The sequence below is a fragment of the Trachypithecus francoisi genome, unplaced genomic scaffold (genome assembly GCF_009764315.1).
Source record: "Trachypithecus francoisi isolate TF-2019V2 unplaced genomic scaffold, Tfra_2.0 Lachesis_group7, whole genome shotgun sequence".
Lineage (NCBI taxonomy): Eukaryota > Metazoa > Chordata > Mammalia > Primates > Cercopithecidae > Trachypithecus > Trachypithecus francoisi.
Genome location: NW_022681472.1, coordinates 28,524,261 through 28,550,525, shown reverse-complemented (window position 1 = coordinate 28,550,525; position 26,265 = coordinate 28,524,261). Strand labels below are relative to the sequence as shown.

General features: G+C 40.4%; 1 protein-coding gene and 1 non-coding gene across 5 annotated transcripts in view; one reads left to right on the top strand and one right to left on the bottom strand.

Annotated features, from left to right (window-relative positions):
• Nucleotides 1-25,881, bottom strand: part of TERF1 (telomeric repeat binding factor 1) — a 37,617-nt gene extending 11,736 nt beyond the window's left edge. Inside the window, exons 1-7 of one of the 4 annotated variants that reach the window (XM_033203616.1) lie at nucleotides 25,495-25,881; nucleotides 18,325-18,420; nucleotides 10,794-10,915; nucleotides 9,280-9,366; nucleotides 6,313-6,462; nucleotides 4,312-4,424; nucleotides 927-986 (exon numbers count right to left, since the gene is read on the bottom strand). In XM_033203616.1, the coding sequence (XP_033059507.1) occupies nucleotides 927-986; nucleotides 4,312-4,424; nucleotides 6,313-6,462; nucleotides 9,280-9,366; nucleotides 10,794-10,915; nucleotides 18,325-18,420; nucleotides 25,495-25,804 (938 nt within the window). In that variant the 5' untranslated portion in view covers nucleotides 25,805-25,881. The remainder of the gene's footprint in view (nucleotides 1-926; nucleotides 987-4,311; nucleotides 4,425-6,312; nucleotides 6,463-9,279; nucleotides 9,367-10,793; nucleotides 10,916-18,324; nucleotides 18,421-25,494) is intronic. The other 3 variants (XM_033203619.1, XM_033203618.1, XM_033203620.1) reach the window with 3 other exon arrangements.
• LOC117079757 lies at nucleotides 12,529-12,632 on the top strand. The gene has a single exon (XR_004435599.1). It is a non-coding gene; the product is annotated as a U6 spliceosomal RNA (small nuclear RNA).
• Nucleotides 25,882-26,265: the final 384 nt, after the last annotated feature.

The window sequence follows — 26,265 nt, the reverse complement described above, 5'->3', positions numbered from 1 at the left end:
TCAATCTCTTCAACCATCCCTCCCTGCTCTTTGCCTTGTCTAAAAATCTAGCTTTCCCCTGGGGACAATGTTTCTCTCCTTAGTAGCCTTCTCAAGTAGAGATTGGCTTCATCTTCCACCCTCCATAAACTACAGGACGCCACAGACAGCAGTTTCCATTTCCTAATGAATGCCACTTTCAAGATCCTGCTTCCATAGAAACTTCAGCCTTGAGGATTCATGCCACTGAGATATATCACCTTCCATCATTCTTCACAGCCATTCACCATCCTTCCAAGCACTTCTTCATCATTCACAGATCTTTCTCTACACCTAAGTGCTGCTATTATGAATTATTTCAGTATTCTCACGGACAATTCATATACCATCTTGGCCTCTCAATTCCTCATGTCCAATCACCTCTTCCACATGAAGTCAGCCACCTCCTCCCACGGTTCCACTTGTGATCCCAACTGCTCTATCTTATAAATCATTCATGCAGACTTTCTGCCCTCTGGACAGGTTATATTGTCTGTCACAGTGATTCTATTAGATCGAATAAAGTTTTTCAAGTAACTTTGATAATACTGGCATTGGGGCATTCATTAAAAATGTAATCCCCATCCCCTTCCTGCCCCAGTATCGTATCTTTGTTTTTATGACAGATAAGTGCTTACTAAACATCTGTTTTAAGCTCAAGAACTCCCTATATGTGTATTCCAATAAGGGCTTTGTAGAAACAATGTGAAACAACCCAGTCTCAGAAGCAGGTCTCTACAGTTTGGAATTGCAAGATGTCTCAGAGTCGTCGAATATCTGTTGGGCTAAGTAGGACCCTGAGATATTCTTTCAATTGTACCATTTATGTAGTAGTTATATTAGGTCTGCATGAATTGCTTCAATCAAAGATTTGAAAGACAAAGAAGAAAAATGTCAATTTACTTCACCTCAATAAGGATACTGTACCCTCTGAGGATTCAGTTACCGCAGACTGTTTGTCACTAACACTTTAAAAGAAGAAAAAACTTGTAAGAATGTAAACAAAAGAAACTTTTCATAAGGGTAGTACTTTCCACATAGTCAAGACATATTTCAATTTACAAAAAATAACTTTGGAAAGAAACCTCGGTAACATTGGGACATACACAGTCCATTACAACATGGCTAATTTTTGTCCAGACATGCTTATACTTATAAGAGGTATCAAATCAAGCTTCTCCAGACATAAGCATAATTAATGCTGTAGTCAAGCATTTATAATAACACTCTTTCAAAAACTCTTCCATGGCACTTTATTTCCATGAATTCAAGTTTTAAAAACTGCTTTATTAAGGTATAACTGATACATAAAAAGCATGGCACATGTTTAAAGTATACAATTTGATGGGCTCAATTTTAATTTATGGTTCTCCCCACCAGTCTCCAAGTGAACTTTTGGGAATTGATTAAGTTCCCATTTGCTATAGTTAAAATGGTTTCCACACACACAACATGACTATTTACACCTCCATGCTTTCACTGGTACTATTCCTCTCTCCTAAAATGGTATTTCCTCTTCTATCCATCTGTAAAAATCTTAACCATCCTACAAAAGCCCCTGCTCAAGGTTAGTATCTCCATGAAGCTGTCCATCTCAACTATTTCAGCACTGTGTTAGGTATTTTAAGTACTCTAGAGATGACTTAAAGTATATGGGAGGATGTGTGTAGGTAATATGCAAATATTACACCTTTTTTTTTTTTTTTTTTTTGGAGACAGGGTCTTGCAGAGGGTCAGCCAGGCTGGAGTGCAGTGGCACAAACACAGCTTACCGCAGACCTCCCAGGCTCAAGCGATCCTCTCACCTAAGCCTCTCAAGTAGTTGGCACTACAGGCATGCACCACCAAGACTGGTTAATTTTTGTAAAGACAAGGTTCTGCCATGTTGCCTAAGCTGGTCTCAAACTCTTGGGCTCAAGTGATCCTCCTGCCTCAGCCTTTCAAAGTGCTGGGATTACAGGTGTGAGCCATTGTTCCTGGCTATTACACCATTTTTGTAAGACACTTGAGTATCTGTGGATTTTGGTATTCACGGAGGGTGGATGTCCTAGGACGAATCCCCTTCAAACACCAACGAACAACTGTATAAGCTTTATCAGAGCAAAATATTTATTTCATCTAGTCTTCATAACATGGGGGTTTCAATTTTTCTAGGATTTGTCTGACCTCACAATCACACTTCTGATTCTATACTTGCTTTACTTGAACCCTTATTGGTAACTGTCCTGACACTGGTGATTTAATGCTTTATTTGCCCTGGTTCTGCTTCCAGGATGGTTTTGGTATTTGCTCAATTCTTGATCTTTACCCTGTTTCTAGTTTTAGTTTTGTTTCCTGTAATTAGTGTACAGCAAGTTCTAATGTATGCTTGGTAATGAATTAGGCAACAAGGATACCAAGCTAATTAAGATGCTTCAAAGCTAAGAAAGAACCTTCAAATAATTCTCAATCTAGTGAAAGAATCAGGTAAACAGATAAGTTACTAACGAAGATAAGTCCTTTTATAGAGATGTATGCTATGAAAGCACAGAAGTAACAACTCTGATTACAGAGCTGGGAAAGACTTCATCCGGGTGATCTCTGAGATAGATTGAATAGCAAGTAAGAGCTTGCCTTGGAGAAAATAAAATGATAGGAATTGAAATAGAAGGAACAAAGCAAGGGCAGAGGTATGAAAACTTCTAACATTTTAAGATCAGGGAGAAGTTCTGTGCTGCTAGAAAGTACGATGTACAGGGAGGGGTTCATGCTTAGGGATAAGACTGAGAATGGGTCTACGTAAGGCTTTATAAGCCATGGCAATAAATTCTGACTCATCTAGTAGGAAATAGGAGCCAAAAAGTTTTTAAGCTGGGAGTGATCTAAAGAGATTTACTTTTATTTTTTTGGAAGCTAACTCTGTAAGTTATGTCAAGGATGGATTTGAATGGTACAAAGCTATATAGATAAAAATAGACTGGAGAAGCATTTCTAAGGTGGGGTTCTTAATACTTGGAGAGACAGCTGGATGTGTGAGGTTAAAGAAGAGAGGCAGGGTGTAGAGAGGCAAATGAGAACATGAAGAGTTCTGTTTGGTACACATGGATTGCACCGTGTTTGTGTCTAAGAGAGCATCTGAAATAAGTGGGTAGTACTATATAAGGAGAGTCCATAGGAAGTGTGCTTGTCATTATCTGTAAGAACCATGGTATTAGCAGTATAATCATGAGCAGGATGGCTTGCCCACAAGAATGTATTGGGTATTAGTATCATTAAACTTTGATTTTTGAAACAAAATGAAGTAATTGGGCCAATAAATATGGAATCTCTACTTCTTAAACTGGGTTTTAGAAAAAAGTACATCAATGTGAAATAAGACTTTAGTACAGCCTTTGGAGAGATGAAAGGAACAGGTCATGCTTTGACAGGCAGGAACAATAGGAGGGACCACTATAAGATGACAGAGCCTCAGTCCTAAGATATGACAAGTGCAGTGTAGATCCAACTTGAACCCCAATCTCTATCACTAAATAAGTAGTTAAGATGGGGTCGCTGCAACACTTAAGTCTTGGTCCCAAGAAGAAAGTAATATTACATCCATTTCCAAATATACCCATCCAGAGACCACAGAGATTTGATTATCTGGCCTTGGTTTAAGGTAGAAGAACAGAGAAAACAGACCATGGGTTCAATAGGAAAGAAGATCTTTATAATATCAGAGTTATAGCTTCCTCAATAGGGGAAGATAATTAAGCTTCTAAAACAAAAGACAAAATCACCCCTGAAAATCCCTAAAGAAAAAATAATTTTGGAGACTTAACATATCTCTCAATATACAGGACTGACACAGCTTGTTTTCCTCCAGTATTAAAGCAAATCACTATTTCTTCAGTCAAGCACCAGATGAAGCAGTGAGCTTACCCTTAGAGAAGATATACGAATAATATCTTAATATACTAGACTCTTAGTACAGTGAAACATGAATCACGTAATGAGAACATGTAGAATCTAAAAACAACTAAGGGGCACAGGAGTCCAACCTCATCTTTGTTCCTAAGCATACCCTCAGTAAGAATGGTAAACTATCCACATTATTTAAACTGTAATATTTTCTTATTCTCTACTTTTGCTTGGCATATGTAGTTTGCACAGGTCATGAAATAACTCTACAGTACTCCAAATACCTAAATGTTAATCATCAGCAAGATAACATGCTACTCAGTAATTATTTTTAACAAAAAGACTCACATCAATTTTACATAAAGACAGAACATTCATAAAACAAAGAATATACAAATTGATTAAATTACAAACCTTTTTCTTGTATCCAAATTAGCTTCATTTTCCATTTCAACATCATTACCATTAGGTTTATCTTGAGAAGTTATTGTTCTTGTTCTTTTACTTTCTACTACTTTTGCTGCTGCCTTAAAAAATGGTGTGTGCGGAGGTAGGAGGATGGGAAGAAATGCATTAAGCCATTTTAAACAAATAGCATTAAATTAAGCCTTTGATAGTCATAGTCAATATATCTGTTCACAGGCCAATAAAGGGCACTGTGTTGTTATTTTCACCAATAATTATGACACTGCCAGCAGCTACATTAGCTATCTGCTTGGTTTAACAGCATTACGAAGGTGTTCTTTCCTTGTAAATATATTTGACAGACAAAATGCTCTCTAGGTAATTTTAAGAGAAAAGGCTGCATGAAAAAAATATAAATTCTATATATTTTGAAATAAAAATTATCTCAATCAAGATGCTCCACTATAACACTGTCAACTTAAAACTTCTGAGGTCAAGACAGAGAATAAAATGTTATTAGAAAAATTTTATTGTTGTTTGTTTTGAGACAGGGTCTCACTCTTGTCACCCAGGCTGGAGTGCAGTGGCACAATCACAGCTCACTGCAGCCTCAACCTCCTGGGCTCAGGTGATCTCCCACCTCAGCTTCCCAGGTAGCTGGGACTACAGGCGTGAGCTACTACGCCTGGTTAAATTTTTGTATCTTTTTTAATAGAGACGGGGTTTTGCCATGTTGCCCAGGCTGGTCTCAAACTCCTGGGCTCGAGCAATCCACCCATTTTGGCCTCCCAAAGTGCTAGGATTACAGGCGTGAGCCACCGTGCCCAACCAGAAATGTCTTTTTTTTGAGACATAGTCTCACTTTGTCACCCAGGCTGCAGTGCAGTGGCTCAATCTCAGCTCACTACAGCCTCAACCTCCTGGGTTCAAGCGATCCTTCTGCCTTAGCCCACAAGTAGCTGGGACTACAGGCATGCGCCACTATGCCTGGCTAAATTTTTTATTTTTTTTGTAGAGACGGGGTTTTGCCATGTTGCCCAGGCTGGTCTCAAACTCCTGGGCTCAAGCGATCTATCCATTTCAGCCTCCCAAAGTGCTGGGACTACAGGCATGAGACACTGTGCCTGACCAGAAATGTCTTTTTTTTTAAAGACAGGGTCTCGTTTTGTCACCCTGGCTGGAGTGCAGTGGCTCAATCTCAGGTCACTACAGCCTCAACCCCCACAAAGTAGCTGGGACTATAGTGCATGCCACCATGCCCACCTATGAGTGCAGAGGCGCCATCTTGGCTCACTGCAAGCTCTGCCTCCCAAGTTCATGCCATTCTCCGAGCCTCAGCCTCCGGAGTAGCTGGGACTACAGGCGCCCGCCACAACGCCCGGCTAATTTTTTTGTATTTTTTTAGTAGAGACAGAGTTTCACCGTGTTAGCCAGGGTGGTCTCGATCACCTGACCACGTGATCCACCTGCCTCGGCCTCCCAAAGTGCTGGGATTACAGGCGCAAGCCACAGCGCCGGCCCAGCTAACTGTTTTGTAGACAAGGGGTTTTACCATGTCACCCAGGCTAGTCTCGAACTCCTGAAACTTGGCCTCCCAAAGTGCTAGGATTATAGGCATGAGCCACTGCACCTGGCCTAGAAAAATTTTAAAAGGCCCTTCTTTAATGCAATTCCACTTTTCCCCAAAAATGTGTTTAAAAAGTCTTTAAAATTTACTTAAATTACAATGAATATTTGCTTTTGCCTATTTCTTATTTTTAATTAATTCTAAGTTTTCCCTTCAACTTTTTCTTTTGAAAATTTTCCTAAACTAATTTTGAAAAGTTACAAAAGTACTACAAAGATCACTCATAGGAGGTCCACAAAATGTAACATTTTACCACACCTTTCTACAAAACCACAACAAAAAATTCCCATTAGTTTTAAAGGATTTCTATTTCAAGTATTCTCCTTTATTACAACATTTCCTTTAAGTCTATTATTAGACTCACTCTTGAATAATATGTATACCTTCATTAGAAAGGTTGACGATTTTTCACTTAGCACATAATTCACATAACTCTTAATTTTCTCCATCATGTGGTTGTAGCTGAAGTGTTGAAAAAAGGAATGAAATGTATCTTTCTGAGAGATTATCATAAGCAATTTGCTTTTGAAAGGCTAAAGAAAACAGAAGAAATGAATTAACATAAATCACACAAAGTTACAGATACAAGGATTTTTGTCATATATTATTTAATTGGAAAGAAATCACTTTATAAACTCAGAGACACAGATACTTTTAAAATGAAGTTTTAAATGGCATGCCAATGTACTTTTTTCTTACTTCTTCTGGCCTCTCCTCATTAAAAAAAAATTTTATATTTTAGACAGATGCAAAAAGATACATATTATAAACCAGAGTACCCACTACCCAGTTTAAGAAATAAAACATAATCGATATGGTTAAAATCCCTGTTTACTACCATAATCTGATTGTATCCCCTTTTCTCTCCTCACTGTAACCATTACCCTGAATTTAGAATTCACCATTCCCATGAATTCCTTTACTTGCACTACGTATGTATCCAAAAATAGCACGTAGCATTGCTTAGCATGGTTTTAACTCTACAAATGGTGTTGTACGATCTGTATTCTTTTGAAACTTGCTACATTTTAGTTAACTCTATGTTTACAACATTTATCCATGCTGATTTGATATTCCTAGAAGTAGTTATTTTTGCCATTATAAAGTACTACACTGATCAAAAACATCACTTATTCATCCATTCTTCAAACCTACTGAGGGATTTAGGCTACTTGCAATTACTGTATTGCTCTTCAACATGTTTCTACATTATCTTCTGTGCATTGTATGTGTTTTTCTTGGACAGTAGCTCTTTCAATGCTGGCTGCACAATAAAAGCTGTAGAACTTTAAAAAAATTCTTAGGCTCAATCTCAGAGCAACTGTCTCAGGAAGGCCTTGGTTTTTTGTTGTCTTTAAAGCTTTATGGCTTTTAAACTATGCAGTTAAAAATGAAACCAGCTATTCTAGGGTATTGTCTAGAAGTGGAATTGCTGGAATGCATGCTTAAAAGATTTTGCTAAAATGATCTCCCAAAGAAGTACCAATATACAGTCTTGAAAGGAAGTTATGGCAGGCAGTACAATCATTTCTCAATTTGTTGAGACAAGTATTGGCATTCTAAGACATTTTAACTGATGCCAGTCTAAGGGATGGGAAGTAGTGTTTCAATATAGTACTTAATATTGCTCTAATGAGGCAACACTAATACTAGTGAGGTTAAGTACTTATCTTAACCTCTTAATATTTCCTGGCCGTCAGTTTTCCTCTTCTGGGAGGTATGAGGAGAGTAGAATTTTCAGTAGTCTCATAGTGCTATGGAGAAAATATAAGGGTAGGAAACCCAGGCTGCGCGCGGTGGCTCAAGCCTGTAATCCCAGCACTTTGGGAGGCCGAGACGGGCGGATCACGAGATCAGGAGATCGAGACCATCCTGGCTAATACGGTGAAACCCTGTCTCTACTTAAAAATACAAAAAACTAGCCGGGCGACGAGGCGGGCGCCTGTAGTCCCAGCTACTTGGGAGGCTGAGGCAGGAGAATGGCGTAAACCCGGGAGGCGGAGCTTGCAGTGAGCTGAGATCCGGCCACTGCACTCCAGCCTGGGTGGCAGAGCAAGACTCGGTCTCAAAAAAAAAAAAAAAAAAGGGTAAGAAACCCAAAAGACATATCATGCTATTGGCTGAAATTTCTGGAGGGCCATACCCCAGGGACAGGGTTATATTAGAGATACACAAAGCTTTGCCAAAACTGCCCAACCTACTCTCAACTAGGCCCAGGTTCCTTATTGGATTAAGGTAGTCACTCTCCAACTCTTTCTACTAAAGTTATCAAAAGGTGCTCAATCTGATTATTCATCAGGGAAACAAATTAAAATCCAACGGGACAGCACTACATATTTGCCTGAATGGCTAAAATGAAAACCCAGATGTAAGATCTGTGGAGCCACTAGAATTCTTTTACACTACTGGAGGAATTGACATAACTACTTTGGAAAACAGTTTGGCAGTATCTACTAAAACTGAGTATGTACACACCTTATGACTCATCAGTTCTACTCCTCATATAAACCCAAAAGAAATGCAGATATTTCTTCCACAAAATGTATGGGGGAAAAAAATTGCACCTGTACTGAACACAGACTTTTTTGTATCTTTTTGTTCCTAAACAGTACAACTATTTACATTGTATTAGTTACTATAATCTAGAGATGATTTAAAGTATACAGGAGGATGTACATATGTTATATGCAAATACTATACTATTTTATTATTTATTTACTTTTAGAGACAGGGTCTCTCTCTGTTGCTTAGGCTGGAGCACAGCAGCAGCATTATAGCTCACTGCAGCCTTGACTTCCTGGGCTGAAGCAATCCACCCACCTCAGGACTATAGTATTGCGCCACCACACCACGCTGATTTTTAACTTTTTCGTAGAGAACAGGGTCTCGCTGTTTTACACAGGCTGCTCTTGAACTACTGACCTCAAATGGTCCTACTGCCTCAGCCTCCTAAAGTACTGGTATTATAGGCATGAGATATTGCACCCAGCCTCTTTTTACTTTTTTAATATGACTACTGGAACATTTTATTTATTTTTCATTATTTATTATTTCTTTTTTTTGGAGAGATGAGGATCTCCCCATGTTGCCTAGGCTGTCTCAAATGTCTGAGCTCAAGGGATCATCCCATCTCAGTCTCCCAAAGTATTGGAATTATAGGTGTAAGCCACTGCATCCAGCTTATTAGAAAATTTTAAATCATATGTGACTTGCATAGTTTTTCTATTGCACAGTATTATTGTATACTGTTTAAAAGATAAAGCACTTATTTTCTCCTCCAATTTTCTTTCAGTTTTCCTCATTCTACATAAACAGTTCTAAAATTCTATGGTTTTAATTTAAATAATTACCATATAAGAATTTGGATCACCAAATATTCTTTCAAAGACTTCTTCTGCTTCTTTAAAGTTGCCATTTTCCATACAAACAGCTATAGCCTAAAAGATGAAAAATACCAACCTTAGACTGCGTTTAAAAATATCTAATAGTTATTTAATTATTAAGATAACTCAGGTAAGTCTGAAATCCTCTGTTGAAAACATTTTTATGTAGTTTAATAATTTTAATTTGATAAAATATATAAAATACTTTTTCAAAGACAAAATAAGTGTCGCTTGAAATGACATGAAAAATTTGCACTGGTCCCATGCACATTTACTCATAAATGCCCAGCATTCTATCTCTAATTTAGACCAAATCAAAAGCATGTATTAGTAAATAAATTAGAAGCCATACCATGGACATTTAGGACCCACCTAAATATTAATTTTGAGTAAAAGGGAAATAAGAGGAGGTAGATGATGTTTGTGATGATTAGGATACATAAAATTTGCTAGTCAGAATCTCTGGAAAATATCTAACACAAACCTAAGAAGCTAGATGTTTTTGAATGATCATTTTTTTCACGCATTGACATTTTTGGTAACAGGGTACGACAGGACCACTATTACCATCTGGGTAGCTATGTAAACTTGGTAAGCTACTTAGCCTCTTGGTGCCCCAGTTACCTTATAGGTAAAATGGTGGAAACAATAGTACCTATTTCATCAGACTGTTATGAGGACGTTAAGAGTTTTATGTGAAAGAGTTTAGAACAGTGCCTGGCAAATAGTAGGGAATATATTAAATGTCTGCTATAAACTTTGTCACCCATTTGACTTTACAGTAGTGTACTAAGAAAGACTTGCTTTCTCTAGCAGTCTAAAAGATTGCAATAACATGACAAATCTCTTTGCTCTGGGTTGAATTCATAAAGGAAGCAGTCGTTTTTCTGCCCATTTTCTTTTCTTCAGGTCCTAATTCTACTTGACTATCACCACACTAATTCTTGGGAAGGTGGGGAATGACCTGGCTTTTCTTTTCTATTCAACCTGAAAATAAAATTTTAAAATTCTCAAAAGAGAAAAAGTTTATTTAACTAAGAAAGTACTTAGTATTTGCTCTGACTGCTAGCTACTGTATCTTTGAATGACTTTTTTGGACTACTCACTGTCTACTGAAATTCTCCCTACATGGTTAAAATTTTACATACTCTTGATTAGAAAAATCTAAAATTTACCATTAATTAAAAATATTATCTACTTTTTCCATAATCTTTAAATATCAATTGGAAGAGCACAAATCCCTGGTTTTAAAATTTTCCACAACATGGGGGCAAGATATACTTAAGTATGGAACATTAAGTTCCAGCCCCCAGTGATCATGTTAAGGCTATAAACCAAAGGTCAAATTTCTGAAGAGAAACAAACACATTAAATTTTACTATTGCTCAACCTCTACTAGGTTTCTCTTAATTTTTTTAAGTGTTAAATGTTCTTATTTTCTAGAAATATAATAATTATAAGCATAAGTTATTTATTCATACCTGAATTTTAATTAAATTCTGTATTTCTTCGTGAAGTTTGTCATGCTCCTTTTCAATTGAACCCCAAATCATCAGGGCTGATTCCAAGGGTGTAATTCGTTCATCATTTTCAAACTGTGCATCTTTTAAAAACAGAACAAAAATAAGTAACTCAGAAAGCTAAGTAGAACTTTGTCAGTTTTTAATAACGCATTCCCTTTAAATATTTATTGAGTATATACTATGTGCTAGGTGCTCCTCATTTATACCAGTTTAGAGAAGTCATTTTATTTTCTAAGTTAATTTTCTCATTAAGATCAATTTCAAATGGAAAAAGGTTGATGAGATTACAGACATTTGAAGATTTCTTTACAAAAATATGAATTTTAAGAACTAAACTATTTTACATAACATGTCATAGCAACAGAATTCTTAAGTGGTTCCTAAGTCTAATGCACTATAACAAACCTCAAGACAGGCCAGTTTTCTCACCTATAAAATGGTGACAATAAATACTATCTCACAGAATTTATGTGACTATATAATGAGATAATAGTTGTACTATTATTAAGCTTTCCTAAAAGAATTGTGATCAAGTTATTCAGAACAAAGACTCACAACAACTGATAAGTAATTAGCAAATTACACAGCAACAACCCATTCGGACATTCAAGAGCCTTCACTATAATGTCTTATATGTCTAGCATCTACAGTCTACAATTCATTTAATAAATATTTATTGATCACTCACTATATATAGGCACTTGCCTGAAAACTTGGAATGTCTCAGTGAATAAGACAAAATCCCCACTTTAATGATGCTCACATGCTAATGAGAAATACAGTTTCAGAGTAGTAAGGGCTAGAAAAAATAAAAAAGGTACTGGAAATGAAGAATGGTAGGGGAGGGGGAAGCTCTTTCAGACAGGTTAAAGACCTCTCTGAAGAAGTGACAGTGGAGCTGAGAACAGCATAATGTGAAGCAGAAGGAACAGTCACCCAAAGATCTGGAAGAAAAACATTCCAGAGGGAATGGCAAGTGCAAAGATCCTGAGGAGGAGTTTGATGTTCAAAGGGCAGGAAGAGCCAGGTGGGGGCATGTGCCTGTAGTCTCAGTTACTCGGGAGGCTGAGGTGGGAGGACTGCTTGAGCCAGGAGTCTAAGGTTCAGTGAGTGAAGAAGACACCACAGCACTCCAGTATGGGTGACAGAGTGAGACCCTGTCTTGAAAAAACAAACACAAAGGGCAGGAGGAAGGTCAGTGGGCAAGCTGGATGCACGCTCTTAGAAAGATGATGGAAGAGGCAAGTAGTTAATCAGTTCTGGAACTTATTTTGAATATAGAATAGAACCTGTTAATGGATTACATGTAGAGTATGAGGAAAAAATGGAGGATTCTTGGGTTTTAATAATTGGATAAATGGTGCTAACATTTACTATCATAGGAAGCCTGGGTGAGGACCAAGTTTATGAAGTTGTATATGGAAATTAAGAGTTCTACTATCCAGGTAAACTACAATTTATTTTCAAAATAATGCTAATGTTTTCATTTTGTCTAGACTACCTTCCCCCCCACCCCCACACCACATCTGAGGATGTGGATAGACTACCGTTTTTATACTTTCTTTCTGACAAAATCTAGCAATTAAGAATTGCTGTAAGCAGGCATAGCGCAAACTCCACCTCTTTATTGAATGCTGTCCTTACCCCAGCAGCTAAGAGACTAGGAAATGTCCTTTCTCTAAATCTCCTGTATGTGCTTGCTTTGGCAGCACATATATAAAAATTGGAAGAATGCAGAGATTAGCATGGCCCCTCAACAAGGATGACACAAAAATCCATGAAGTGTTCCATTAATTAAAAAGAAACTCTTGTATCATTATTCCTTTTTTAATGCCTTGCAGTACTTTATACTTACCTCCACAACCCTATTAGATTTTAAGTGTCTTGAAGACAAAAACTTCATACTCTATCATGCATAATATTTCAAATTTTGGGGGGCAGGAGCCACTTAGTGTATTTTTCTAAACCCCTGTAATCCTAGCACAGTTGTAGTCCCATAGCAAGTATGCAACAAATAAGCATAATAAAGAGAATTTTTTATTTTTATTTATTTTTTGAGATAGGTGTTTCGTTCTTTTGACCAGGCTAGAGTGAAGTGACGCGATCTCAGCTTACTGCAACCTCTGCCCCCTGGGTTCAAGCAATTCTCCTGTCTCAGCCTCCCAAGTAGCTGGTGCCCGCCACCACGCCTGGATAATTTTTGTACTTTTAGTAGACATGGGGTTTCGCCATGTTGGCCAGGCTGGTCTCGAACTCCTGACCTCAGGTGATCCACCCACCTCGGCCTCCAAAAGTGCTGGGATTACAGGCGTGAGCTACCGAGTCCAACCGAATAAAGAGAATTTTAAATAGCACATCCTTTTTCCTTTAAAAACCAGAGTGAGCAGGGAGTTTAAATATTTGTAGTTTCAAATATTTTTACTTTATTTCCTGTTGTCCTCTCCAAATTGTTTTTCCAACATTTTAAATATAAAAATATATTCATTCACGGCCGGGCGTGGTGGCTCAAGCCTGTAATCCCAGCACTTTGGGAGGCCGAGACGAGCGGATCACAAGGTCAGGAGATGGAGACCATCCTGGCTAATACGGTGAAACCCCGTCTCTACTAAAAACTACAAAAAACTAGCCGGGCGAGGTGGCGGCGCCTGTAGTCCCAGCTACCCGGGAGGCTGAGGCAGGAGAATGGCGTGAACCTGGGAGGCGGAGCTTGCAGTGAGCTGAGATCCGGCCACAGCACTCCAGCCTGGGTGACAGAGTGAGACTCCGTCTCAAAAAAAAAATAAATAAATAAAAAATAAAAAAAATAAAAATACATTCATTCACATACTAAGTCTCTTTATATTCCAGGTTGTGTCAGGTACTTAAAATACAAACATGAAGAAGAAAGTTCCTGACCTTGTGGAATTCACATCCTAACTATGGAGGAAGACAGGCAGACAAACCAATATAACTGGTACTTTAATGGAATTGCGCATTATGCCAATGGTTCTCCATGTTTGCTATACCTCAGAAACATCTGAAGAGCTTTTGAAAAATACTGATGCGTGGCCAGGCACAGTGGCTCATGCCTGTAATCCCAGCACTTTGGGAGGCGGATCTTGTGATCCACCAATCAAGAAACCGAGACCATCCTGGCAACATGGTGAAACTGTCTCTACTAATAATAGAAAAATTAGCCAGGCATGGTGGTGCACACCTGTAGTCCCAGCTACTCGGGAGGCTGAGGCAGGAGAATCGCTTGAACCCAGGAGGTGGAGGTTGCAGTGAGCCAAGATGGTGCCACTGTACTCCAGCCTGGCGACGGAGCGAGACTCCGTCTCAAAAAAAAAAAAAAAGAAAACAAATTATTGATGCCTACACCCATCTCCCAGAGATTAAATTCTCAAGCAGAATCTAGTGTATTTGAGGAACAGGGTATTCATTCTAAGTAGGAATACTAGAAGTGAATCCTTCATGAAACAGAAGTCATCCAAATTGGGGCATTAAGGATAAACAGATAAACTAAGTGTAGAGTACCAAGGATGGGAAGGAAACACTTCAGAAAAATGGAGCAGCATAAGGTAAGAAAGGTGTACAAAAGATATTCATGCTAATAACTAACACTGAGTGTCAGGCACTGTGGCACTTGTTTTATACAGTAAGATCTGAGAGCTAGAGAGGTCACACACCTAGCAAGTAGTAGAAGCAGCCACCAAGACACTTAAAAATCACTTACCGTGTCTCAAAAGTAGTAAAATGAAGATGCAAAGGTAGATTGCCTAATTTTTCTTCCTCATTTCTCATCTGCTTGCTTTCTTTCAGAAACTAATTTCTTTCTTTTTTTTTTTTTTTTTTGAGACGGAGTCTTGCTCTGCCACCCAGGCTGGAGTGCAGTGGCCGGATCTCAGCTCACTGCAAGCTCCATCTCCCGGGTTTATGCCATTCTCCTGCCTCAGCCTCCCGGGTAGCTGGGACTACAGGCGCCCGCCTCGTCGCCCGGCTAGTTTTTTGTATTTTTAAGTAGAGACAGGGTTTCACCGTATTAGCCAGGATGGTCTCGATCTCCTGACCTTGTGATCCGCCCGTCTCGGCCTCCCAAAGTGCTGGGATTACAAGCTTGAGCCACCGCGCCCGGCCTCAGAAACTAATTTCAACACATATTTTCAAATAAGTATTTCTTGACTGACATTACTTAACCCTTCTCACTTTTCTGCCTTCCTTCTTATAAATGTGACATATAGAAAAATGTATGTTAGCTCTTAGCTTCAAAATATTTACAGTATAGACATTTACTTCCAGGTGGGATGTAGTATACTGCAGCAAACAAAACACTCACACTACAACTAGAAAACAGTTAAACTCCAAAATCATGTTGCTAAAGACATGGCATAGACATGGAAAGCAATGAAAATGAGATGAACTAAAATTCCAGAGAGAATCCCTTCTGAGGTGAGATGCTGATTCGCTGATTTTGGATAAGGTTGAGGATCCAGTGTACTCCAGCCAGAGCGACTTTATTGGGAATAGCTTTTGGTGGTTTCCTTGGGACTGGCACAGTCGACTGGAAACTAGAGGAACTGCAAACATGATTGGTTTTTCTTCACAGGACATGTGCTGAGTTCCACGGCAATGCAATAGGCTGTGGTGAAAAGGTACATTAAGTCTCCCAGAGTTTTGGGAGGCCGAGGTGGGAGGGTCACTTGAGGCCAGGAGTTCAAGACCAGCCTGGACAACATGAGACCTCGTCTCTACAAAATATTTAAAAATTAGCTGGGCCTGATGGTACACCTGTAGTCCTAGCTACGCAGGAGACTGAGGTGGGAGGATCACTCGAGCTCAAGAGTTTGAGTCTGCAATAAGCTATGACGGCACCACTGCATTCCAGCCTGGGCCAGAGAGACACCCTGTCTAAAAAAAAAAAAAAAAAAAAGCTTAAAGTTCCATGAGAGGAGGATGACAAGCATTTCCCCTTAAGATATCTGCTGTATTTTGCAGCTACGTGGGGGTCTAAGGCCACACCACCCCAAACATGTCCAATCTTGTCTAAGCTATGTGGGGTAGGAGACTAAACCCAATATGGTAGCTACTAGCCATACATAATTACTAAACAGCTAAAATATGACTAGTTTGAATTGAGATGTATCTTAAGTATAAAATACACATGAGATTTCAAAGACTTACTCCAAAAAAGGTAAAATATTTCTTTTTTTTTTTTTAAGAGATGGGGGTCTTGATGTGCTGCCCAGGTTGGGGTACAGTGGTGTGATCATAGCTCACTGCAGCCTCAAACTCCTAGGCTCAAGTGATCCACCCACCTCAGCCTTCCAGAGCTGGGATTACAGGTGTGAGCCACGTGCCTGGCCTTACTAACATTTTTTACACTGATTACTTGTTGACATAGTGTTTGAGAAATATTGAGTTAAATAAGATTATCAAAATTAATTCCATCTATTTTATTTTTTTTTTAGCTACACCTGCTAGAATGGGAATTTCTTTTTTTTTTTTTTTTTTTTTTTTGAGACGGAGTCTCGCTCTGTCGCCCAGGCTGGAGTGCAGTGGCTGGATCTCAGCTCACTGCAAGCTCTGCCTCCCGGGTTTATGCCATTCTCCTGCCTCAGCCTCCCGAGTAGCTGGGACTACAGGCGCCCGCCACCTCGCCCGGCTAGTTTTTGTATTTTTTAGTAGAGACGGGGTTTCACCGTGTTAGCCAGGATGGTCTCGATCTCCTGACCTCGTGATCCGCCCGTCTCGGCCTCCCAAAGTGCTGGGATTACAGGCTTGAGCCACCACGCCCGGCCCTAGAATGGGAATTTCTAAATTTCATGACAGAGTTTCATTCTGTCACTCAGGCTGAAGTGAAGTGGCACAATCACAGCTCACCACAGCCTCAACTTCCTGGGCTCAAACGATCCTCCCACCTCGGTCTCCTGAGCACCACACATGGTTAATTTTTTTAATTTTTTGTAGAGACAGGGTCTCGCTATGTTGCCTAGGCTGGTGTTAAATTCTTGGGCTCAAGCGATCCTCCTGCCTAGGTCTCCCAAAGCACTGGGATTACAGGTGTGAGTCACTATACCTGGCCTACTTTTCTTAACATAGCTATTACAAAATTTTAAATTAGACATGTGGCTCACATATCTCTATTACACAGTGCCACTATAGAGCAAAACAAACAAACAAAAAAGGGTTATGTATAGCTGAAAATTCAACACGTAAAATTTTAAATGCTGCCTCAGTTGAGTGTATTATGGTGAAATACATTGATTCTTGATAGCTGACCCTTGCCAATTATATCTAGGATATATCCAAAAGAGTATCCTGGTAAATTCCAAGATTAAACCATGAGATCACACATAAAATCTGGATTCCCCATGCCTTTTTTGGAGAAAAAGTTATCCAGGAAGCAACTAAGATGTGCTGAACAACTGCTATGTGTAAAGCACTGCCAGGCACTTTAGAATACTTTTCCACCTTAATTTGGAAAACAACCCTGTAACAACAGTGTCAACTTATAGTATGCATGGTCTGGAATTTTGCTCCAACCTGCTACTTCTCCAGCAACTGGCCCAGGCCTACCTATAGCTCTGTCTCTTTCACAAAGATTCTGCCTCTATCCAGTTCTGTCCATTTATGGTACTGGCACCAACTCCAGACCTACCCTCATGCCCCAAACAAAGCTGACTACATCAGCCAGAGCTACTTTAGTGGGGGCCTTGACAGTGGTGCTAATACACTGGGATTTTACGTAAGACAACACTTCAATAAGCAAGCAGTTTTATGTAAGTACTGCCCACTACTCAGGATTGTTGGAAAAGTATTTTGTAAATTATAAAAACCAATCTAAATATAAAATTATTTGCATCAAATAGCCTTTTAAAATGACCATGTTGTAAATACCAGCCATTGCTGATAAACTGAATCAGGCTTGCCCATTACAATCTAAAATGAACTACAGAGACAAGGGAGAGAGATTATAGCTATAAACTGTACTTCTTACATAAATAAATGCTGGCATCAAGTTCAAATAAAAGGTTTCAAATATAATAGTTGCCAGTAAAAAAGAGTGTGTATGATTGGAGTCACCACAAAGTTACCAAATAGAGTCAATGAAACACACTTCCCCAATAGTAGCATCAGAATCACCTGGGAATTTATTAGAAATGTACATTTCAGAGCCCCATACCCATCCTACTGAATCTGAAACTCATGGGAGGTAGGGAGACTCAGCACTATGTTTTTTTTTTAATAAGTCCTTTAAGTAATTCTGGAGCAGGCTGAAGTTTGAGAACCAATGTTCTAAGATGACAGGGACTACATTTCTTTTACTTGCTTTAGATATGACTGTATGTGTGTACACACACACACACACACACACACACCTCACACTCCTATGCACCAGACACTTGTAGGCAAACTCCCCCCCACCCCCAAAAAATCTGTTTCTTCTCATTGTCTTACATTTAGACACAGATTGAAATATTTCCAATATAAAATAAAAACACATATTTACCAAGGGTTTTTCCTGCTGCAATTCTTGTCAAAAACTGACATATGTATATCGTTCTCAACTGGTAAGCTGTTAGACTGGATAGTCCATGAATAATAGCTAAAAAAGAAAAAAAGTAAATTTTATTAAAATCAAACTTGATCCAGTAGTGCCACTGTGTGGTTTGTTCAGTAATAGGCTACAAACATGTTGTAAAAATTATCATAGAGTTGTACATTTAAGATGTGATTAAAAATCAGAACAAAAAAAGGAATAGCAATGAAGACATTTCTTACAAAATATAACTTTCACATGCAGAATAAAAATTGTTGAAAATTCTTTCACAAGTAGCAGTCTACATTAACAAAAAAGATTTAGATACAAATTGTAAAATGTGTAAAATCACTGGTTGGAAACATACCTAGAAACATGTCATATAACAGAAAATATTTTATATTATTTTTATCAATGTTTCAATTAAGTGAGTCTGCTTAGCTTACAAAGCTGTATTTTAAAACATATTAATATTAACCTCACCAAAACTTGAATGCCCACCCAGATGCTGAGTCAGGCAGTGACTACATACAATACCAAGTAAGCCATACTCATGGACCACAGTGAGCTTTTTACCATGTAGCAATGAGAGACAAGCGATTGAACTACTGAAGTAAAAATGTGGCGAAAACTTTAAAAAGACAAGTACAGAATGCTTTGGAAGCATATAACAAGAAATCTGTGTGTTTAAGTATCTTCTGCACAGAGGAGGTGTTAGGGAAGGCTTTTCTGAGGAAATAATGTCTAACCTAAGACCTGAAGGTGCCACTACTACCATTACACTTAACTCAGGGCTTGGCTGGTGTATATAAAAAGCTTAAAAAACTAGCAAACTGAAAAGCAGTTCTTTAGCAATTAGGCATATAAGACAAATATATGTTTACCCAATTTCCTCCCTCAATTCTAACATAATCTTATGCTATACCAGAGATTATCTGGACCATACACAGTCATAATAGAATTTAACAGGATTTTAAGAGAGCACAAAATTTATATAGAATTTAAACACAAGCCATTCAATATTTACTGAACATCTACTGCCAGCCTGTGTTAGGAGGTGATGACTTAAGACAGCCAGTCTCTGCCCCCATGAAGGTTTTAATCTGAGACGACACAAATTAAACACAAAGTTATGTAAGTAACTAATTAAAATTTTAATGAGTACCACCAAGGATAGGTGCAGGCATACCTCATTTTATTGTGCTTTGCAGATAGCATGTTTTTTATAAATTGAAAGTTTACAGCAGCCCAGCTTGAGACAAGTCTAATGGCACCATGTTTTTTTTTTTGAGACGGAGTCTTGCTCTGTTGCCCAGGCTGGAGTGCAGGGGCTCATCTCCGCTCACTGCAAGCTCTGCCTCCCACGTTCACGCCATTCTCCTGCCTCAGCCTCCCGCGTAGCTGGGATTACAGGTGTGAGCCACTGTGCCCGGCCCATTTTTCTAACAGTACCTGTACCTGTCACATTTTGATAATTATTGCAATATTTCAAACTTTTTCACTATTATTGTATCTGTATGGTGGTCTGTGATCAATAGTCTCTGATGTTACTATTGTAAAGGTTCTGGAGTACCACAAATCATGGCCATATAAGACACAAACTTGCCGGGGGCGGTGGCTCAAGCCTGTAATCCCAGCACTTTGGGAGGCCGAGACGGGCGGATCACGAGGTCAGGAGATCGAGACCATCCTGGCTAACACGGTGAAACCCCGTCTCTACTAAAAAATACAAAAAACTAGCCGGGCGACGTGGCGGGCGCCTGTAGCCCCAGCTACTGGGGAGGCTGAGGCAGGAGAATGGCGGGAACCCGGGAGGCGGAGCTTGCAGTGAGCCGAGATCCGGCCACAGCACTCCAGCCTGGGCAACAGAGCGAGACTCCGTCTCAAAAAAAAAAAAAAAAAAAGACACAAACTTATTCCATAAATATTGTGTGTGTTCTAACTGCTCCACTGACCAGCTCCTCCCCTTTCTCCCTCTCTTCAGGCCTCCTTATTTCCTGAAACACAACAATATTGAAATTAGACCAATGAGTAACTCTACGTGCCCTCCAAGTGTTTCAGTGAAAGGAAGTGCATGTCTCTCACTTTAAATCAAAAGCTAGAAATGATTAAGCTTAGTGAGGAAAGGATGTCAAATGCCACAATAGGCTGAAACATAGGCCTCTTGTGCCTAACAGCCAAATTGTTAATACAAAGGAAAAGTTCTCAAAGGAAATTGAAAGTTCTAATCCACTGAACACATAAATATAAGAAAGTAAAAGAGCCTTATTGCTCATATGGAGAAAGTTTGACTTGGATAGAAAAAAATCGAACTAGCCACAACGTTCCTTTAAGCCACAGCCTAATACAGAGCAAGTCTAAGGCGGCTGAAAGAGGTGAGAAAACTGCAAAAGAAAAGTTGGAAGCTAGCAGAGGTTGTTGGTTCATGAAGTTTAAGAAGCCATCTCTATGACACAGAAGTTCAAGGTGAAGCAGCAAATGCTGAAGTAAAAGCTACAAGTTATTGAGAAATCTAGCTACGATCACAAATGAAGGTGGTTACACTAAACTGATTTTTCTTTTTTTTTTTTTTGAGACAGAGTCTCGCTGTGTCACCCAGGTTGGAGTGCAGTGGCGTGACCTCGGCTCACTGCAGCCTCCACCTCTCAGGTTCAAGTGATAGATTCTCCTGCCTCAGCCTCCTGAGTAGCTGGTATTACAGGTGTATGCCACGATGCCCAGCTAATTTTTGTATTTTTAGTAGAGATGGGGTTTCGCCATGCTGGCCAGGCTGGTGTCAAAGTCCTGACCTCAAGTGATCCAACTGCCTTGGCTTCCCAAAGTGCTGGGATTAAAGGTGTGAGCCACTGCATCCAGCCAACAACAGATTTTCATTGTAGATGAAACAGCCTCATATTAGAAGATGTTATAGAGAACTTTCATAGCCAGAGAGAAGTCAATGCCTAACTTCAAAATTTCAAAGGACAGGCTGACTCTCTTGTTAGGGATTAATGCTGCTAGTGACTTTAAGTTAAACCGATTGCCCATTTCTTATTCTGAAAATCTAACGGCCCTTAAAAATTATGCTATATCGGCCGGGCGCGGTGGCTCAAGCCTGTAATCCCAGCACTTTGGGAGGCCGAGACAGGCGGATCACGAGGATCAGGAGATCGAGACCATCCTGGCTAACATGGTGAAACCCCGTCTCTACTAAAAAAATACAAAAAACTAGCCGGGCGAGGTGGTGGGCGCCTGTAGTCCCAGCTACTCGGGAGGCTGAGGCAGGAGAATGGTGGGAACCCAGGAGGCGGAGCTTGCAGTGAGCTGAGATCCCGCCACTGCACTCCAGCCTGGGCGACAGAGCAAGACTCCGTCTCAAAAAAAAAAAAAAAATTATGCTATATCAACTCAGCTTGTGCTCTAGAAATGGAACAAGATTAGATGACAGTGACTCTGTTTACACCATGGTTTACTCAATATTTTAAACCCATTATTGAGCTCTACTGCTTGGAAAAGATTCCTTTCAAAATACCATTGCTCATTGATAATGCGCCTAACCAGTCAAGAGCTCTGATGGAGACATACTTACAAGCAAATTACTGTTGCTTTCATGCCTGTTAACACGACATCCATTCTGCATCCCACGGATCTATTGTTCCCTGTCCCAGCCTTACAAGTAATTGTGAAACAACCAATCTTCTTTTTGTTCTGTTTCAGCTTCCTTAAGTCCTTATTGTCTATAAAGTCAACCCCCAACTGCTCAATTCATTGAGCACTTATTTTATGGAATAAAGTATTACCTGAATCCAGAATCACAATAAAGCCAAGTGAGGTCTTTAAACTAAACTTAGTTGTAATTTTTTTATTTTGACAGGGTTAAAGCTAAAAAGTAGCAGGGCCAGGAATCAAACTGGGACAGTTTACTCCAGAGTGCATGTTCTTAATTGTTACACTACACTGCTTCCCACAGTAGGGTTAACAGTCTATAAAAGGTATTATCTGAGATCTGTGAGATATGAGAGTAATTCTGAGTCTAAATAAAAGAATTAAGAATTTTCTAGAAAGCATCAATAATTGTATATTTTCACAATTTTGAAAACTGAGATTCAATAAAATAAGAAATTAAAAGTCCTTAAAAATTAAAAATGGGAACCCAAAAATAACACTATTCACAATTTGCTTATTGGCCACTGATTAGCAGTGCAACTTGAAAAATAGCTGACTCTCTTTGGTTTCTGTGCCCTTAACTTTAAAATAATGAGAGTAGCCTAGATTATTCCTCCAGTCTTGAGCTACAACTCTGAAGTTGGGTTTTTGTTGTTAATTTGTTTTTAACCTTGTCTCTGGGATGTTTTTATGAACAGGGTTTTTTTTTTTCTTTAAAAAAAGTCAACTATTTTCTAGAACAGTTTTAAACTCACATAATTACTGTAAAAATGGTAGATAGGTTCCATATACCTTGAAGCAATTTCTCCTTTTTTTTTTTTTTAACATCTTACATTAGTATGTCGTGTTACGGCCGGGCGCGGTGGCTCAAGCCTGTAATCCCAGCACTTTGGGAGGCCGAGACGGGCGGATCACGAGGTCAGGAGATCGAGACCATCCTGGCTAACACCGTGAAACCCCGTCTCTACTAAAAAATACAAAAAAACTAGCCGGGTGACGTGGCGGGCGCCTGTAGTCCCAGCTACTCGGGAGGCTGAGGCAGGAGAATGGCCTAAACCCAGGAGGCGGAGCTTGCAGTGAGCTGAGATCCGGCCACTGCACTCCAGCCTGGGCGGCAGAGCGAGACTCCGTCTCAAAAAAAAAAAAAAAAAAAAAAAAAGTATGTCGTGTTACATTAATGAATCAGTGTTGACACATTATTATTAACTAAATCCATGCTTTATTCAGATTTCCTTAGTTTTTACTTAATGTCCTTTTTCTGTGGCAGGATCCCATTCAGGACACTATATTAGTTTTAGTCTTATCTCTTTAGGAGCCTGTTGTCTATAAGAGTTTCTCAGACTTTCCTTGGTTCTGATGATGACATTTTGAGTACTGGTCAGGTATTTTGTAGAATGTCCTTCTGGGATTTGTCTGATGCTTTTCTCACAATAAGACTGAAGTGATGGGTTTTTGGGAATAAGACCACAATGATAAAGTTCTATTTTCATTACAAGTGAACATATCACCAACTATTACTGCTGATGTTGGCCCTGTTCACCTAGATGAGGTAGTGTTTGTCAGGTTTCTCCACTGTGAACTTAACTCTCTCTTGCCCCCTTTCCATACCCTACTCTTTGGAAGAAAGTCACTGTGTGCAAACCACACTCAAGGAGTTATGTTCCACCTCCATGAGGATGGAGTAGCGACATCAAATTATTAATACTTGGAATACTGCATGCAAGATTTGCCTCTTCTCCCATTTATTCAATTATTTATTCACATCAGTATGGACTCATGGATATTTATTTTATACTTTAAGCTTATACACTAATACCACTTTACATTCTTGCACTAGTGGTTCAGCTGTGGCCACTGGGAGGTCTTGCAGATGGCTTCTGTGTCCCTTTCTAACCCCACCACTGAGGTGTTTGTCTGTTTGGTTGTTTTTTTTTTTTGCACTTCCTTACTTTCTGGCACTACAAGATGCTCCAGGTTTACTTTGTATATTTCCTGTCCTAGTTCCAGAATCAGTCACTTCTCCAAACAGCCCTGGTTCCTTTTATTGGAGAATGGTATTAGAAACCAAGATCGGGATGCTAGGTGTACTCAAAGTTAGGTTGCTTCTGTGCCCTTTTATCTGACAGAGCAAGGAAATACATGTGTGTATAGTAACCTATGTCTACACATGCATATCTAAATATTTCTAAGTCATCTATACCTACATGAGCTAAACAGTTCATACTGATGTCTCCAACTCTAACAGAACTTTTTAATAATTCTGAGGAACTAGCTTCATTCCAGGATTTAATTTTCTACTTAATGTTAAGTATCCTTGGCTCCAGAGTTAACTGCAATATAGAGGAAAGATCCTTGAACTGGAAGGTAAAGCATGGGGCTGAAACACTCCCTTTTAACCTATCAGTACCTTAAAACTAAGATTATTTGCCTAACTCACAGGATTATGGTGAAGATGAAATGTCAATATGTCTTTCTGAGAATTCTATTAAATAGCATAATTATAGTATTATAAACATATACTTGCACAGTAATTTTAGCACCAACTATGAATGAAGTACCAGAACATCTTTCTGTTATTTTTCTTTTTTTTTTTTTGAGACGAAGTCTCGCCCTGTCGCCCAGGCTGGAGTGCTGTGGCCGGATCTCAGCTCACTGCAAGCTCCGTCCCCCGGGTTTACGCCATTCTCCTGCCTCAGCCTCCCAAGTAGCTGGGACTACAGGGGCCCACCACCTCGCCCGGCTAGCTTTTTGTATTTTTTAGTAGAGATGGGGTTTCACCGTATTAGCCAGGATGGTCTCGATCTCCTGACCTCGTGATCCGTCTGTCTCGGCCTCCCAAAGTGCTAGGATTACAGGCTTGAGCCACTGCGCCCGGCCCTTTCTGTTATTTTTCAAAAAGCTACACTAGGCCAAGCGCGGTGGCTCACGCCTGTAATCTTACACCTGCGGGTGGTGGTGCATGCCTGCAGACCCAGCTACTCCAGAAGCTGAAGCGGGAGGATACCTGAGCCTGAGGAGGCTGAGGCTGCTGTGAGCTGTGATGGCGCCACTACACTCCAGCCTGGGAGACAGTGAAACCCCATCTTGGGACAGGGGTGGGATCGGGGAGGCTCCGCTATTCAACTCAAACATCTGAGCTGGGAGAACCTTAGACTGAAAAAACTATGCTGGTTTTTTCTATGGATCTATGTCTTTGTCCATCACTTATAGGCTGTCTAAGCGGCAGATTTCATGAACGGTTTCATTCATTCATTTATTTATTGATACAGGGTCTCACTCTGTCACCCAGGCAGGACTGTAGTGGCACGATCTGCAACCTCTGCTTTTTGGGTTCAAGCGATCCTCCCCGATCCTCGGACTCTCAGCTAATCGGCCGCAGCAGCCCCTCTCTCCCGACCTCCCTCGGCGACGTTGGGAACCAGGCCTCTACCGCGCGCCACGGGGCCCGCATCCGGCCCCCGCATAGTCCCCAGCCCAGACGCGATCCGTCCTCACCCTCGGCGCTGTTGCGGGTCCGGCGGAAGTCCTCTGACCGGCCGTCGCGGAAAGCTCGGCAAAGAGAGAGGCAGAGGAAATCGAGCATCCAGCCGGCAGCCACGGCCTCGGCCTCGGTCACCACGCCCGCGTCCTCCTCCTCCTCCTCGGGGGCCCCCACCTGCACCTGGCACTCGAGCAGTTCCTGACACTCGAACTGCTCCTCGTCGTTTGTCTCCGTTTCTGCCATCTGCTCCTCGGTAGTGTCGGCATCCCTACCATCCGCACAGCCCCGCGGGCTTGGTGCCGCTGAGGAGGCGTCCTCCGCCATGATCAATGGCTCGCGCGGCTACTGCCCCTTCGGTCGCCGAGCAACGATTGGCTCGCACTCGAGGGCACGGGGCGTGGCCGCGGAGAGTCTCTTCCGCCGGCGGGAGATGGGCGAGAGGCTCAAGCCTGGCTTCTGATTGGCCGAGACCTGTTCCTGCCTCTGTGCGTTGAATTTTCCGCCAGTCTAGGGCGGGGCTTTGTAAGTAAACTGGTGGACTCCGTGCTAAGCGAGGAGTGAGACTAGGATGGGGGAGGCAGCTTTATTTTCCTTATAGCTTGTAAAATGCAGCCTTGACTGGAGCAACAACACGGTTATTTAAAATGAAAACGCATTTGCCTGTAGCCTGTTTCAGAAAGAGATGGGTAATGAGAACTTGTCACTGTTAGTCAAGCATAACACTTTTTTTTTTTTTGAGACGGAGTCTCGCTCTATCACCCAGGCTGGAGTGCAGTGGCCGGATC